The 17,245-nt window shown below is 43.2% G+C and overlaps 1 protein-coding gene and 1 long non-coding RNA gene across 3 annotated transcripts in view; one reads left to right on the forward strand and one right to left on the reverse strand.

The window, feature by feature from the left end:
* nkain2 (sodium/potassium transporting ATPase interacting 2) overlaps positions 1-1,571 on the reverse strand; it is a 69,206-nt gene extending 67,635 nt beyond the window's left edge. For both annotated transcript variants that reach the window (XR_003669567.1, XM_028396586.1), the window contains exon 1: positions 1,456-1,571. Coding sequence is in view for 1 of the 2 variants with exons in the window: in XM_028396586.1 (XP_028252387.1) it covers positions 1,456-1,509 (54 nt within the window). In the remaining variant the exon portion in view is untranslated. The remainder of the gene's footprint in view (positions 1-1,455) is intronic.
* On the forward strand, positions 72-2,922 carry LOC114428298 (uncharacterized). The gene is made up of 4 exons (XR_003669568.1): positions 72-1,359; positions 1,459-1,721; positions 2,147-2,229; positions 2,719-2,922. It is a non-coding gene; the product is annotated as an uncharacterized LOC114428298 (long non-coding RNA).
* The last annotated feature ends 14,323 nt before the right edge of the window (positions 2,923-17,245 follow it).

A 17,245-nucleotide genomic window follows, 5' to 3' on the forward strand; every position in this document is an offset into this window, starting at 1 on the left:
GAGAAAGGGGCGTGTGTTTACTTTAGAAATCTGGCTGACTCTCACTGAGTTTTCAAAATCTCCTACCCTACCTTTAAGTCAAGCCGGCTGTGCTTTCTGGCATGTACATGAAGCAGAAAGGCATATTTTTCAAATCCCAAATTCAGGATTTCCCACAAAAAATACTATTTTGAGTGTTTAAAAATGTGTAACAGAGCTTTTAGAATGAATGGAGGAAAAACCTTGGACAGGGTTAGGGTTACTTTGTGCGTAAGCTACTTATTGGCTTTGTTAGCAGCAGCAAACAACTAGCTGGCGAACAAACTCAAGAATAGGTTCACGCTTAGACTACCAGGCTGATGGAATCGAAGTCAGATTTTTTTCTTGGTGATGTGACTCAGCAGCAGTCAAGATAGGCAAGTTTGAACCAAGTAAAAAAAATCAGAATTAGTTTCTGTATCTGCTACGATCCACCAGGCTCTGTGTGACAGAAATGTCCCCATTGTAAATGAACCCAAGCCTCTGTACGGACATTAGCTACAGTACAGAGCAAAACCACAACTGTGGCTGACATGCGTTACAGGTCGCATCTGTACAATTTGTCCCTCAAAGAATTTAAGGTGCAGCGAAATCACCCTGACTCTAAGGGAAAAATAAAGACTAGTCAGTGGGAACTGTGTTTTGCTGTGTAGATGCTAAAATACTGTGTAAAAACCCAGCAGGCTTTTAAAAAAAAGCATTAACAAGTCTCCACAACCATTAATTCCACCTGCTGGCCTTAGCTTTCTCTACCTTTTCTGTGCATGGTTAATGAAAACTGGTGATTACCTACACTACACAGCTATCCTTTCCTTTTTATATTAAAATTGTGTTGTACATCCTCACATGTATGCACACATACACGCCCATAAACCCAGCCATCCCTGCCTTCCTCCTTTTTGTCTTGACTGGCACCACTTTCCATTGACACAGATGGTGATGGGAGGAAGAGAGGTGCACTGACAGACACACTGGCAGCGGTTGATGCCATCAGATCTGTTCCTCCTTTGCTTTGTCCATACATTTTCCCCCGTATGTCACATGCACTTGCTCCATACATCTATCCATCTGCCACCCACCCTTTTTTTTCCTCCAGCGACACCATTTATCACTGCCCACTTCCATCAATCCGTCAAAAGGTCTACTGTATAAGGACTCTTAGCGCAGTCTTTGAGCTCCCACCAACACCCGTTCTCCATCTCTTCAATCCCACTATTCATCAAGCTGTCCCTCAATAAGTCATTCCTTGTACTGTGACCTTTTACACACCTATTAACTTATGAAGTGTGACCACAGAGTAATTCATCTTTTCCCCTGCATCCACCCTCTCAGAAAGTCAAGGTAAAGAAGAGTCTGTCAGCACTTCAGAGACTAAAAAACTTTTGTCTCCTGACTGATCTCCATATTTACTGGATTAATAGTAATCTCTCTACTTACCAGCTGCATGCCACAGATGAAGGCCAAGGTACACCTGCCACTACAGCACCCCATGATGCTGTCCTCCTTCTCTCCAGTGGTCCACGTGGAGCAGAAACTACTGGGTAACTCCCAGATCTGTCCTTCAAAATCCAAACCCCCTCTCTGGAGGGCTGTCTGGCTGGCAGGCAGCCCGGGGTTAGAAGCACTCTCTGCCGGGTCTCGGAAGACACAGCGCACCCCCTCCCCTGTGCTCTTTCTTTGGAGCTCAAGGGAATGAGGGACAGGTATAGATGCTGAAGTGTTTGCCTGGATTTGCAGCACACATGAGTCCAAAGATGTAAGGTGGGCCTCGGGGATAATTCAAGTCCACAGATTGTTCCCTATGTATCCACAAATCTTCATAGATAGTGTGATAAATCAGCTGGTGTACATTTCAAAAGACTGCTCATAAATACTCTAGTTTAAGAGATTAAATGAAGCGATCACTGACTTTACTGTTATGGCCACACACACACACTCGTCCAGACATGTGAACTAGAAAGTCCTGTCGACGATCTCCACGATTAATCGCATCCTTATCAACTGTACACCAGCCACTTGAAAGGCAGAGATTAGATGGATATATTCCCCCAGATTAAATCTCTTGTTTAATAATCCGATTAAGCGCCTTTTGCATTTGGCTGATTGAAATCGTCTAATTTGTTTTTAGGGTGGAGAAAACAAGTGAAAGTGGTCCCTGCCTGCCTCTTTCCACAGACGAGCTCCTCTCCTCTCAGGGGAAGTCATGGACATGTAAGCGGCAACATCCTCCACCAAACACCGCGTTTCTATCTCCACCGTCTGCTTCCAGTAGTTTTTTTTTTAATCTCCTTCTAAATGTTGTGTGAAATCCAGTGAGAGAACAAAACGTTGCTAGGACGCTGTGATATGTCAACAGCCACTGGGAGCTGATTTCGGTGGCTCTTTTTGGCTAATGAGTCCTCCTCCTCCGGTTCATCTCCCCATCAGCTCCACAACACAACTGCCGTTTTGTCAGCTGGTGCTCGGTTAATTTGCTTCTTTCTCCGTTACGACGAACACGTTTCTACAAATCATGAAATAAACACACTCACAGAAAAACATGTCCAACAATTTCGGACAGACAGGGACCGGGTTAAAAATTTTTAAGTCGAGGTCTCCAAACCTTACGTACACACGGTGGTGGTGGTGGTGGTGGTGGTGGTGGTGGTGAGCGGAATCACGGATAAGTTTAGTTTGTCGTCTCGGTGTTTGTCTTGCCAGGAGTGAAAAGAGGAGACAATGGGAACCGGGATGGACCAACGGACCGAGAGAGACACAGCCGAGAGGAGCGTCTCCCGCCTGCCATCTGTCAAGTCAAACACAAAGCTAACAGCTAGCTGTTCCGGAAGGGATTTTCAAAATAAAAGTGTAACGCTAACACATAGCTTCTCTGTCTGCTAGCAAAAACAAACATCTTAACAAAGACGCCAGCAAAAAAGGACATCAGTAGTAAGAACATCTTTTGGAGCTAAAACATTTTGATAATATTAAACGGCTATAAAGTAATGTTAATGACTTAGCTGACTACAGCAGCTTGCTAACATACCTGGATCTAGAGGCACTTTATTTCCTGTATTTGTGTCACATGGTTTACCTTTAGAACACCAACAGCAGGTCTTGTGAGATGTCAATATGAGCTCAGTGGAACCCCAAAGAATTCTTCATTTAGGAGGCAAGGTATTACTTTTCAGTTTATGATCTGTATATGTGTTTTTAACATCAATCAAAGCACCCCTAATTCACCATAATATATTGTGTGGGGTAGTAGTAGTCGACCTGTCCAGGGTGTACCCTGTGTCTCATGCATCGACAGCTAGAATAGGCCCCAACCACCCTTCCTGCATCCATAACGGCAAACTTAGCTTGCATGCATGCGTCTGATCTGACTGCACAACTGTCTAAATGTACAAGTGGAGACTTGCATAGCTGCACACACACTTAGCAGCTAATAGGTCTGTGCTACACCGTGCTTATGTGGGTGGGTGTAACATATCCTGCATGTGTGAATATGCAAGCATAAGTCAGAGCATGTATGTGTAGTAAAAGTACACGTCCCTGGTGTGAGCAGCTGTCTGCAACTATTTGTGTCTGCATCTAAAAAAAAGGGTTTAACCCCGACATTCTGTGTAACTTTTCCTGCTACCATTGTGCCGTTTCATGAAGTTGTGGGATTTTCCAAGTGGTCTACAGATCCATTAAAGGTGTTTTTAAAGACTTTTCAATAGTGAATCTTGAAAACTTTTCTGACTTTTTTGTTTGACTGACTGTTTTATTTTGAAGGGCAAAAATCCTGACCCTCTCCTCCTGCTGCAGCTGTTGCTGGCTGGCTTGACGAGGCTGATGTTCTGCTCGGCAGGGGAGCGGCGAGGTTTCTTTCACTCACTGAAACACAAACATAGAAAGAGAGAGAGAGAGGGATGCAAGCTTGGGTCGGTGTGCAGCTGCTCATGGACATGGCCCTTAACCATTATAATGACTGAGTGGTCTCTCTCTGTCTCACACACACACACACACACACACACAGTGGGGAGTCCTGTCTGAGTTGTCAAGATAATCATTTTATCCTCATTTCTCATTCACTTAATTGAAGCCTGGAAGGTTTCCTGATAAGTTCTCCTTTTAACATGTTTAGCCTTAATAGCAGGTTATGTATAAAATTGATTTAGAACATTATTGGGTTAACACTTCATTGGGAGATTGCCTCATTAATAAATGACACTCAATTTTACTCTGCAGCTCATTTGCAGCTTCCTATCTGCTATTTGGCAAAGGAATTCCAGCTATGGCTGAATTAAGCAAAACAAGCAGAGTGTTAACAATTAAATGTGGAGAATCTGTGTGTGTGTGTGTGTGTGTCTGCGAGTGTGTTGTGGGGTCACTTGTGCCACGCCTATAAAATGGCCAGCAGTTTAAACAGACGCAGAGGTGGGGAGGCTATCAGGGCTTTAGCTGTACAACATAATGGCCTGTTTTCCCCTCACCATCAATCTTTGTCACTCTCTATCCCTCCTACAAACACACACACACTCACAGGTACACACATGCATGCACAAACAAACACATTGGAGCCACACACAGAGCAACAGCAGTTTAATTATGCCTCTAATGTTGAGTGACAGTGGTGTGTTTAATGGTTGATTCCCCTGAGCCATGTGACTGAAGCAACCATCCATTCATCCATTTATCATCTTACTTAATCATCCATCCATCATCTCATCCACCAATATTTCCACTTAGCTTCTTATTTCAACCCCTATTCACCTCTTGTTAAATCACTCCCTGCTCCTTTTTTCCTTCTTCCTGCCCTCGTCTTTGTAATAGTCGCTCAGAAAAAGAAAAAAAAACCCTGCCTCCTTAATTTGCCCTGTCACACATCATCTGCTCTTTCACAGAGGTTATTGACCAGGCCAATTGGGCCTCACGCTCGGGGGGGCCTCTGACCAGAGAGGGTGAGGCCTCTAGTGGTCAGGGGTGAGTAAATGACAAATCTCATCTGTGTCTGTACATCTTAAACGTGAAAGGGGAGTAGCAAAATGATTCATGTAGAGCTGTATCACAAAGATATTCAGAGATTTGAAAAATTAATGCCAACAGTGGGCTATTTATTGTTTTAAAATGAAAATAAATGGTTCTTCAAGCCACTTAAAAACCACTACATGTGTTCCCACTGATTAGAATGCAACTCAAAGTGTGACTACTTATTAATTATGATCATTGTGGTCGAACTCACTGTGCCATGGGAGGAAGGTTGTGATGAAATGCCGGCCTCAAAGTACCAATCTCTAGCCCAAGACTGTAGAGACAAGGGCTGGCAGGTGTGGTTGTTCCCTGTGGAGGTATAGGGTTTCCCAGCTAAGTCAGCACAGCGTTTACCTTCTGCTCCAGGCCTGGACAAAGCAAAGCAAGCCGTCTGTGGAATGGGGGAAGAGGCAGAACATGCCTCGTGTTGGATCTGGAGTAAGAGTGAGGAGGAATGCTGGAGGCCAGGGGCAGATGGGTAGTGAGTTGGCCAATCACTGCCAGCCCACTAGACTGGAGGGTGTTGCGGTTGAGGGCCGAAACACTCAGTGAAGGTTGTGCATCACCTGACGACATCTGCTCCTGGCCAAAGGCTACAGGAGGAAGGCACCCACAGCTGTATACAACAAGTGATATATATATATATATATATATATATATATATATATATATATATAAAGAGTGAAAACTAGAGGAAATGAAAGTGCAATATAAGCGTCAGTATCTTTGTTTTTATTGTTATTATCATTTAAGTCTCTTTCCCCTCACTTCGCTCCATCACTCTGCCAATATGCTGCATATCTGATTTGTTGATTTTGTAGGCTAAAAGTGATAAAAAATAGCGAGAGAGAGAGAGAGAGAGAGAGAGAGAGAGAGAGAGAAGAAGTGAAACATATAGGCTACAACTCCTTCTAGATAGTGAGATGGTATGATAGTGTATTACTTTATCGTTCTGGACCAGATGTCACCAGGTGCCTGCTGCTGCCAGCCAATCACCTCACACACACAAACACATACACAAAGATAATACACAGGCCTCCTGCCACTCTGACAGGTTATAGCTCCTACACTTTGTCCTATCTGAAATCCATCTGCAGATCCATGATAGCTGAAAATATGTGAAATAACCAAACTGTGCTTACAGACTGAAATTAGATGACACGTGTGTCGAGACAAACAGGAGGGGAAACAAAAGAGAGAGAGGGAGAGGAAGGGTCACATGGGGACAATGTGCTGCAGAGATAAAGGGAAACCTCCATGTTTAATGGTTTTGATGTAAAAATAGAAGGAGAAATGCAGATCATAGCAGCAGAAACATCAAAGCTCAAACTAAGAGAGGAGATCTCTGCAAACAGGACCAGATAAAGCACTGGAAGATGATGATGATGTTCATTTTCCTGACACGACGTTGCATCAGCAACAGTATGGATATTACAGGAATATCAAACTACAATAGAACCACTTTCTATTATCAGACATGACGTAAGATCAGATTTTTAATATCTGCTTATGTCTGCATTGAGCAGCCTTTCGCTCAGCCCTTTTGGTACTTCTGCCTCGCTCGACTGTGTTTTTTACCCTTACTCCTGACACAATTAGTGGTGTGTGGGTGGAAGTGATGTGTGTGGCCCACCCAATAAGGCTCCAGTCTGAGACTGTCACTCACAGTTTTAAAAATTCAACCCACAGGTTGTCAGGAAAGTTTAACATGGAGGTCTATAAACTCACTTGTGAGGCCCCCTGTTCAGATGACTGTGATCAGGCCACACATTTATAAGTTTGGTCCTTGCAATCCAGCATAAACATAACCATTAGTGGGGGATGTCATCAACTGCACAAGTCATTTAGGCCCTGTTCACACTGGAGAAAGTCATTCCAGCTAGAGTAGGACTGAATCCGGATAGCCTTTAAGCTGGATATGTTCAGACCTATTTTCAAATCTGGTTCACACACGTGTGCTCAATCCAGCTTAACCCGGCTTGTTTGTTGTCCTCCAAACCGCTAGGTGGCGCCTCGTAATATACAGAGTCCGTTCAGGCTGCAGTAGGCGTATGCCTTTTGGTTTTTTTTTCGGTTCTAAAGCAGTTTATTTCTTTGTAGCCCTGTTGAAAATAAACTCAGGGCAAAGCTGTCGTAGTTCGGCGGCTTTTGTACGCGACCCGGACACACACTATCACATCGCTAGCCGGATTCACTAGCCGCAGACCTGTTCAGACCTGAGCCACATTTGAGCCAATCTGGCTAGATCCACCTCCGAGTGGTCAATCTGGATATATCCGGATTTGCATTGTTCAGACTCAGAAAAAAAAACGGATAACCGTATATATCCCGATACGGCCTGAGTCCCAATCTAGCCGGATTGATTTCCCCAGTGTGAACGGGGTCTTATTTGTGAGGATATCAGTGAAACACAGATCAAATTAGCTGAAAAATTTGCATGAGAACCTTGTGGCCCACCTGTTCTTGTCGAGTAATTTAAATGAAACAAAAATGTCATAGGCCTATCTGACATATATGTGATGTATGATGTATGGCACCGTCTGTAGGCAGCTCAAGTTGTATTTTAAATACTCCTCCACCTGTCATGTGTTCTCACTGGTGGAGAGCTTATTGTTTGGTAAAAGCTTGAACCATTTGCAGCTCAGTGTCAGCGAGATGAAGACAGAGATTTCAGACAGAGACAGACAGCTGTCACCATCATGGCTGAGGAGGTGGAGATGACTCTTACATTTTATCTCAGTACGAACATGTCTAACAACAGGAGCTCACTCAGGAGACGGATGAGTCACAGTATGGAGTATTTCACAAGTGTAGCAAATAATTACCTCAATCCTTATCTGTAGGGAGGAAGTTGTCATACAAATGTAGCTTTAAGACTGATCTGGTGGTAGAAGGGAAAAGAAGATCTTTGAAAATATCTCCTAAATGTGCCTGTGCAGCCAAGGTTCAGCACCTCCAAGGCTCTTCATAAAGACTCTTGCTTTTCACTGACAGCAACAAACAGCTCACAGTCCCTCCTACTTCCCAGCAGAGTTCATCAAAGCCCTGATGTTGTCAGGTTAACTCTTAAAACTTGGAACTAGATTCATAGATGCTTTTCTATGGAACATTTTACAACGTATTTTTATTATATAACTCTAACTCTGAGTACAACCTTAACCTGTAAAGGACAAAAAAAATCACCAGAATCAGGTTGTCAAAATGAAAGCTGTCCTTCAAAAAGTACGTGTTGAAGATTTTTTAGCACTGCTCATCTTAACTACAGCGGCTGAAGATTTTTTTTTAATTACACTTTCGCTACTTCATCAAAATGATAACACCTCTAAACACCGGGTCTTTCAAGCTTCCAGCAGTCCTAATTTTGTTTGACTATACCGAAGCTTTTTTTTTTTTCTTTGACCTTGTAAAATGTGCACAGTGGAAGAATTTGGTCCTCTCAGGTAATAGTTAGTCCTAACATTTCACTCACCTTGTCCAAGGACATGAAAACACAGCTCAAAACACAACACAACTTCACAATCCCTGACTAAAATGCATCTACTGTGCAACAACAAAAACAACAAAACGTTGGTCTGCTGCACAGGCAGCATATGTGTGTGTGTGTGTCCTGTTGTGTGGATATGGACATTTATGCCATGAATCACACACTAATTCAGTTTTATTTGTGCTTCGTGTCCAAGGAAGCGTTTTCCTTTCTTATTAGGCTGCCTTATATATGTGTGTGTATGTGCCACAGCTCATGCTAGTGCACGTGCTCAGTCTTGTGTGTGTGTGTGTCAGTGTTTGTCTGGAGGCAAAATTGTAAGTGCTATTAGATCTGGATATTGCAGCAGTAGCTCACAGGAGCTCAGCACAGTTCAGTGCGTTTGTCATTTTTATCAGGAACTGGAGCTAAATGTATAATGTAAAGCACAACAAGCCCATTATCAGAGCCAGTCGGGGGTCACTTTCGATTTAACACTCTGAACTCTGCAACAATAGAAAATCTAGTCAAAGATTTTGCTCACACACATTCGTTAAATACTGTATCTACAAATTTAAAAAAAGAGAAAAGGACAGATTTGTCCCTTGTCTTGATATCATAAAAATACAAAAATACAGCTGATGATGTAACCCGAAAGTCATGTTGGTCAATCAGATCAAAATGAAATGAAAAAGACAGAATATAGTAGAATAGAAAGAGAGACATTCACAAAATGCACTCATCAAAAAGCCACATTGGGTTGATAGTGCTACATATGACACATTTATGCTAACAGAAGGTATGGATGTGTTGTCACCTACACATACAAATACAACAATATGTTCACATTATTGGAACATATGATTGTATTGTCCAAGTCATCCACAAATGTAACCAACACATCCACAAAAGTCAGGCAACGAGAAAACAGGCGAGTGGACTTTCACATCAGAGTCTGAGGTTCAAGTCTCCCCGACACTGTGAGCTGTTTTGTTTTTGCCTGTGAACACTTAATGATGCAGCCAGAGAAATATACACACACGTTCCTTTTGCAGAGACTGAAATATAGATCTCATGCTGTGCTTTCCTGGGGAGTTTACTTTTATCTGTAAACATCTAACAAGAATTGTTAGCATTGTTAGCACAAGCACTTTTCCTATAGCAGGTAAACATAGGAAATCAGCACCTCACTGTCACAAACCAAATACTCAAACTGAGTATCCTATATCCTATATATGTTTTAGTGATACCACCATGTGTGGTCTGTCCTTGGATGCCATCTTAGCTGAAGAGAGAAGACCTCCAAACTACTTTGAAATGGGTTATGGTGTATTATAAATGCATATGTGTGTGTTAATTTTGCAATGACACAGTAAAATGCTGCAGCTTGGTCACATGTTGTCATTTGCAGGGTGTAAACAATTTGCACTATGCAAGTGCAAGGAGGTCATTTTTTTTTAAATGTGACAAAAACCAGATTTTTAAAGATTATAGAAAGAACAACATGTTTTTTCTCTCTCATCTTTTTTGCACAGGCTCTGTAGACAGGATGGTGGTCTCTTTTTAGAATCCCTGCCTCCCTTCTTGTCCCAGTTTCTCTTACAAACATCTTCTGAACTTCTTCTGACTGCTTCTTCAGCGTTAACTGGTAAAACTGCAGTTTCTTCACTGGTCAATTGAAGCAACTCAATTCAGAGGAATTCTTAGATGCAGTCTACGGTTGGGGCAATCCTGTCTTTAATGATGTAATTAAGGAAAGACGACAGATATTATGAGAGAACGGAGCAAAGAAAAACAGAGAGCAACAGTTGGATGAGAAGATGAGAAAGAAGAAAACAATTATAAGACAGCAGCAAGAGGATGAGGGAGCAGAGGAAGCAAAGGACAGACAGAGAGTCAGAGGGAAAAATGGAGCAATAGAGAAAGAGAGATGTAGAAAAGAGGATATTGATTGGTTAAAAATGCATGAGGTGTCTGGCGTGCAGCTCCTCATTTCTAATGCCTTCTAAAGCAGACAGTCTGGAGCTAAAACATCGTCTCCGTGCAGATCTGTGTTTAATAGCTGTTTTTATAGCATCTGATGAAGTCAGTCGGTCAGTTAGTCAGGCACTTAGACGGGCAGATTAGTTAGACGGTCTCTAACGCAATCTGGCAGTAAATAGCAGTCATGCCACAGACCCTTTAAAAATAAATCAGCGTGCCAAATGAAGGCTGAAAGTCTGATGCAGAAATGTCTTCATTTGTTTTAAACTGCTGTGTATAAACTATAAATAGTGGATGAATATACAGACAGAGTAAAGGAGGATGTGGGGAAACAGTGGCCGAGCTAAAATTGGACTGGAGTCTATAATCAATCCAGCTAGAGCGGGATTTGGGCGGTATCTGGATATATCTCAATCCACCAACTTGAAGGTGGATCTAGCCGGATTTGCGTTCAGACCTGAGCCAGATGTAAACCAAGCGAATCCCGCTAGCGACCCCGGTTCATAGGGACAGTGTCCTGGTCGCGTACAAAAGCCGTATGTAAACAACTGTGGAACTACGACAGCTTTGCCCCGAGTTTATTTTCAGCAGGACTACAAAGGAATCAACTGCTTTTTGAACCGAAAAAACCGAAAGAACAAGCGACACTGGACAAAAAAAAACCACACGACGCATGTGCACACGCGGTTCTACAGACAGGCCTGAATGGACTCTGGAAGTTCACCAGGTGGCCTGAAAAATAAACTGCTGTGAGTTAAAATAAGAAAGTTTCGGTTAGTGGAGGACCCAAGAGCACCAAGGTAAGGTTTTAGATTGGTTTAATGAGAATACCACAGGGTTAGGAGCAGATGGATGGCGGCGTGGTTGTGGCGTGGCGGGTCGGCAGTCAGACTGGCTGGAGGAGCACGCTGAAATCCGAGGTGAGTTCCTGGAGGACGAGACACAAACATTAATTCCAGAGGTAATCCAAATTACCAGAGTTTTACCAGAATAACAAGAGAACCGGCGGCGAGAGAGTACCACAAGAGGAGACAATCCAGCGTCGAAGGTGAGTCGTCCTCTGGCTTAAGAAGGCCGTCCCTGAAAACCAGATACAGGTAAGCCCGCCCCTCTGCTGGTCCAAGCCACACCTCGCCACCCAGGACTAAAGGTAAAAGTAAAAGTAAAGCACAATCATGAAAATAAACACAATAAATCACAGCATGATTTCAGTACACAACAATAATAAAATCATTTAATTTTTGGTCTTATTTAAAATAGTATTAAGTGTTATTTTTTCCCTTATGTCAGCGGAAATGAACAGTAGTTATAGTTAGACCCTGAGCTCGAACTGTTCATCCTGACACTGTGACTTTAATTTCCACTTCCTCCCTGCTCTCTGCTGCCTTTCCATCTGTCCTGCTTGCCTCTGCCAATACTTTGAAAATGTGTGTGTGTGTGTACATATGCAAGCTTGTGTGTTTACTGTATACGCTCTAGTACGTTTCCAGGCCTGTGAACTTGTATCAAGACACAGCGTGGTTTGGCTGCTCTAACCAGCCAGTCGCAAGTTGCAAGGAAAAGAGAACCGCAAATGTCCAGCAGATCAGAGGTGAGATGAGACCATGTCTTTCACTCTCCGGCCAAAAACACAAAGACAAAATTACTTCAAAAGGCCACTCAGGTACTTGTTTGGAGGTACATCCACCTTGGCGTGCATCCACGTCGGCCTGTTTTCTGTGAAAAGTTGCTCATTTTTTACACACTTTTGGCACTGAAAACATTAACCAGTGGCCAGAAATTACAAAATGTGTTAATGAAAAGGTTCTCAGTGTAGTTAGATCTGACAAAGAGCATATTGTTGACATTAAAAGTAACAATTCCTTTAATTAGGGAAACAATTTTGTTATAATAATAATAATAATAATAATACATAAAATCAAAAGAAATGTAGTAACGATAGATACAGAAACAGACTGCTTCGAGGAGGAGGACTCAAATGTGGCCAAGAAATGTAGATTTGTGGATTTCTTTCAAGATTTAGTCTAAGATGAGTCTAGTGAGAATACAGGGGGAAGCAAACAAAGCGTTAAAAGCCAAGAAAAGACATTTTTAAGTGCAGACCGTTTCATGAAGAGTCCCTCGAAGGGATGGAGCCCCTGATTTAAGGCACAGCTTTTGTGTTGCCCTCCTGTTCTTTTGTATTCTGTTCTATTATACGCTAACACATTGTCACTCTAAGACACATATCAGCAGCCCCAGGACTTTTGGATTGAGCAGATTTCATGCTAATACACATATCAACTCCTTTGGTTGACATAATTATCTGAAACAGCAAGAATTTTTTTTCCTGGCCAGCACACTCGCCCTACAAACAGCATGTGTGTGTGTGTGTGAGAGAGAAAGAGTGTGTGTATATGTGTGTGTGTGTAAGTGTCTTATCCCATCAGTAATATAGCTTTGGGCTGGTTTACATTTGCATAATGAAGTCAATAACACTGGCCTCCTGGGAGGGAGCATGGTGACATTATTACTAATTTAATAAGAAGTGTGTGTGTGTGTGTGTGTGTGTTGTGGGAGTGAGAGGCACAAAGACAGCAAGGGATACAGTGGGGAGGACAGAAGACAGAAGCACAGGGGGTGAAAGGAGAGATGGAAGGAAAGAGGTGTAACTAGAACAGTTTGGATATAAAGAAAGAAAAGGAGGACAGGAGAGGAGACTATAAGGGAAAGGAAGAGGAAGACAGAAAGGACCAAGGGGTGAGGGTGAGAGGAGGACACAGAGTTAGGGAGGGAGGCAGAGAAGAGAAAGGTGCTGGAGAGGTATAAAAAATGGGTATAGGTTAAGAAGTCACGCAGTAATGAAGGAGCAGAGCATTGTTATGGAGTGACAGACATACACGCTTGATATATGACTGTTGTGTTCTTTGCAGCTGTTTTAATAACTGTGTCCTCGCTGTCCTCTGCTGGATAACAGCCTGCAGCCATCAAAAACTGCAGCAGTCTTACTGACAGAGCACAATTTGTACTAAAAGAATCGACAGTTTTACTCACTCATTAATTTGAAAAGTGAAGACAAACATGTAATTAAATAGACTCGTCCATGTACCTGTGAGCTATCAGATATTATCAAGCATCTCAGATAATTATAGACTTCTCTCTTCACTATTAATAGCCACTTATTCACCATAAAACGTATTTGCTTGCCTTGAATTTGAAAGTGTCCTTGTAGGAAAAACCAACTACCAATCAAGCAGGATTAACATAGTCTCACTTTTATTTAGACTTTTTCTAACATGTGCAGTGCCATCTTGTCCTAGCAGAGGCAGTGAGATCACTGGGTTGGTTGATGTGGACGTCAGCAGTGGCAGCTTCGACAATATCTGCAAAGCTAAAAGCGACACAAGGAACGTCCCATTTGTTGTACTGACACTAGATGTAGTGAGGATTTTCCAGTGTCCACTTTCATGCTTTGTCTCTTACTTGGTTCATTGGCAAGTAGTGCTGAAATGATGTTAGCTGCTGTGCTAGCATTTGTAGCAACCCCTGTGTAAACAGGTACACGCTGGCGACTGACTATATACACTCAACAAAAATATAAACGCAACACTTTTGTTTTTGCTCCCATGTTTCATGAGATGGACTTGAAGATCTAAACTTCATTCCAGATACACAATATTACCATTCCTCTCAAACATTGTTCACAAATCTGTCTAAATGTGTGATAGTGAGCACTTCTGCTTTGCTGAGATAATCCATCCCACCTCACAGGTGTGCCACATCAAGATGCTGATCTGACATCATGATTAGTGCACAGGTGTACCTCAAACTGCCCACAATAAAAGGCCACCCTGAAATGTGCATTTTGTTTCTGCTTTATTGGCGGTCTGGGGACTCAGAACCAGTCAGTATCTGGTGTGACCACCATTTGCCTCATGCAAAGCAACACATCTTCTTCGCATAGAGTTTATCAGATTGTCTATTGTGGCCTGTGGAATGTTGGTCCACTCCTCTTCAATGGCTGTGCGATGTTGCTGGATATTAGTGGGAACTGGTGCACGCTGTCGTATATGCCGGTCAAACACATCCCAAACATGTTCAATGGGTGACATGTCCGGTGAGTATGCTGGCCATGCAAGAACTGGGACATTTTCAGCTTCCAAGAATTGTGTACAGATCCTTGCAACATGGGGCCGTGCATTATCTTGCTGAAACATGAGGTGATGTTCATGGATGTATGGCACAACAATGGGCCTCAGGATCTCATCACGGTATCTCTGTGCATTCAAAATGCCATCAATAAAATGCACCTGTGTTCTTCGTCCATAACAGATGCCTGCCCATACCATGACCCCACCACCACCATGGGCCACTCGATCCACAACATTGACATCAGCAAAGCGCTCACCCACACGACGCCACGCTGTCTGCCATCTGTCCTGAACAATGTAAACCGAGATTCATCCGTGAAGAGAACACCTCTCCAACGTGCTAGATGCCATCGAATGTGAGCATTTGCCCACTCAAGTCTGTTACGGCGACGATCTGGAGTCAGGTTAAGACCCCGATGAGGACGACGAGCATGCAGTTGAGCTTCCCTGAGACGGTTTCTGACAGTTTGTGCAGAAATTGTTTGGTTATGCAAACCAATTGTTTCAGCAGCTGTCTGAGTGGCTGGTCTCAGACGATCTCGGAGGTGAACCTGCTGGATGTGGAGGTCCTGGGCTGGTGTGGTTACTCGTGGTCTGCGGTTGTGAGGCCGGTTGGATGTACTGCCATATTCTCTGAAACGCCTTTGGAGACGGCTTATGGTGGAGAAATGAACATTCAATGCACGAGCAACAGATCTGGTTGACATTCCTGCTGTCAGCATGCCAATTGCACGCTCCCTCAATGCTTGTGGCATCTGTGGCATTTTGCTGTGAGACAAAACTGCACATTTCAGGGTGGCCTTTTATTGTGGGCAGTTTGAGGTACACCTGTGCACTAATCATGATGTCAGATCAGCATCTTGATGTGGCACACCTGTGAGGTGGGATGGATTATCTCAGCAAAGCAGAAGTGCTCACTATCACACATTTAGACAGATTTGTGAACAATGTTTGAGAGGAATGGTAATATTGTGTATCTGGAATGAAGTTTAGATCTTCAAGTCCATCTCATGAAACATGGGAGCAAAAACAAAAGTGTTACGTTTATATTTTTGTTGAGTGTAAGTCAGGGTGCCTGTCAGCTTATGTCAGCTACTGTCGGACTTTCACACCGACCAACCCAGTGATGTCACCGACTCCTTTAGGACTTAGGTCAAAAGAAAATCTTTGGGTGGCATAACATTCTGACCACTGACAGACTAACGAGTTGCCTAATTTGCTCAAAATTCCGGCTGATTCTGATATAAAGGGCAGCAGTGGCTCAGTGGTTCCAATAATCGGAAGGTTGGCGGTTCGATCCCAGCTCTGCCCTAGTCATTGTGTGTGTGTGTGCAAGGCACTTTACCCGCATTGCCAGTGCACTAACTGGTGTACGAATGTGTATAAATGAATCGGCAGCGGTCAGAGAGGCCATAGGTGCACCTTGGCAGCCATGTCTCTGTCAGTCTCCCCCTGGGGAGCTGTGGCTACATCTGTAGTTTACCACTGCCACTCTGTGTGAATGTGGTGTGAATGAATAATGCATCTGTAAAGCTTCTTTGAGTGTCCTAGAAAAGCGCTATATAAGTTCAATGTATTATTATTATTATTATTATTAAAGGTGTCAAAATACTCAGTGCCTCGCGGTTTGTTGCGTATGGGGCTGCTGGGACCATTCACAGTGCTGTGGCTAATCAGTGTATGCAAATATGATGGGTAAAGATGTACAAAAATAGACTTTGACGCAAGTTCAGCGTTGTGTCTCATGTTAGTGGGTAAGGTTTAGGAAACCATCATGGTTTGGGGTTGTTGTGTATGCCAGTAGTTCTTGTGTAAAGTTAACACTAACACCCTGCACCCTCTTTAGTACAGAGAGGCATGAAAACCAAGGTCTGAATCTGCAAAAGGTGCCACATGTCACCTGGAGGGGTTGGAGCAGCAGCTTCTTGGTCACGTCACATCGTGCCGTGTCTCCATGCCGCCCTCAGGTGAGAGCTTGTCCTTGTTCTCTGACTGAGGTGCTGAACAGGCAGCAGCAGGGCTGAACAGCCTCTCTTCTCTTCCAACCTCTGCCAGCTCCTACACAATAATAGTCAAAAAGCCAATTTCTCCTGACCTGACAGAGGGTCTATGGTGGTGCCTGTGGTACATCTCAGTATTTCTCTGTCACCAACAAGAGCACACACAGTGTACGACAGTGCAGTCTGTTGTTCTTTTTGATTGCTGTTAGTTTCATCAGAATTACTTTGGATGGTTGGTTTCATCAGAATATCTCTCATGGCTGTGTGTGTGTGTGTGTGTGTGTGTGCAGCAGCACAAAAAGTAAATGACAACTGCAGCCAGCCAATACTAGCTAATAATAACGGGTATAAAGAGGTTCTGTTATCCTGCTCCTATGTTGTTATTTAATCTTTCTTTCTTTATCTTCATTGTACAAAAAATTCTGTTTGGTGGGTCTCAGTTATTAATAAAACAGGGTTATAAACAGCAGCAGGCGCATGAAATATTTAGATTGTAATGTAATGAAGGGCACTTATGTACCACTTTGTGGCAGCAGTAGGTGTGATGGCAAGAAGCTGCCAAGCTCTTTGGAAGAAGCTGTTTCTCAGTCTGCTTTGTGTGATCTAACCGCACCGTATCTCCGCCCTGAAGGCAGGGAAACAAACAGTCTGTG

The sequence above is a fragment of the Parambassis ranga genome, chromosome 24 (assembly GCF_900634625.1).
Source record: "Parambassis ranga chromosome 24, fParRan2.1, whole genome shotgun sequence".
Taxonomy (NCBI): Eukaryota; Metazoa; Chordata; class Actinopteri; family Ambassidae; genus Parambassis; species Parambassis ranga.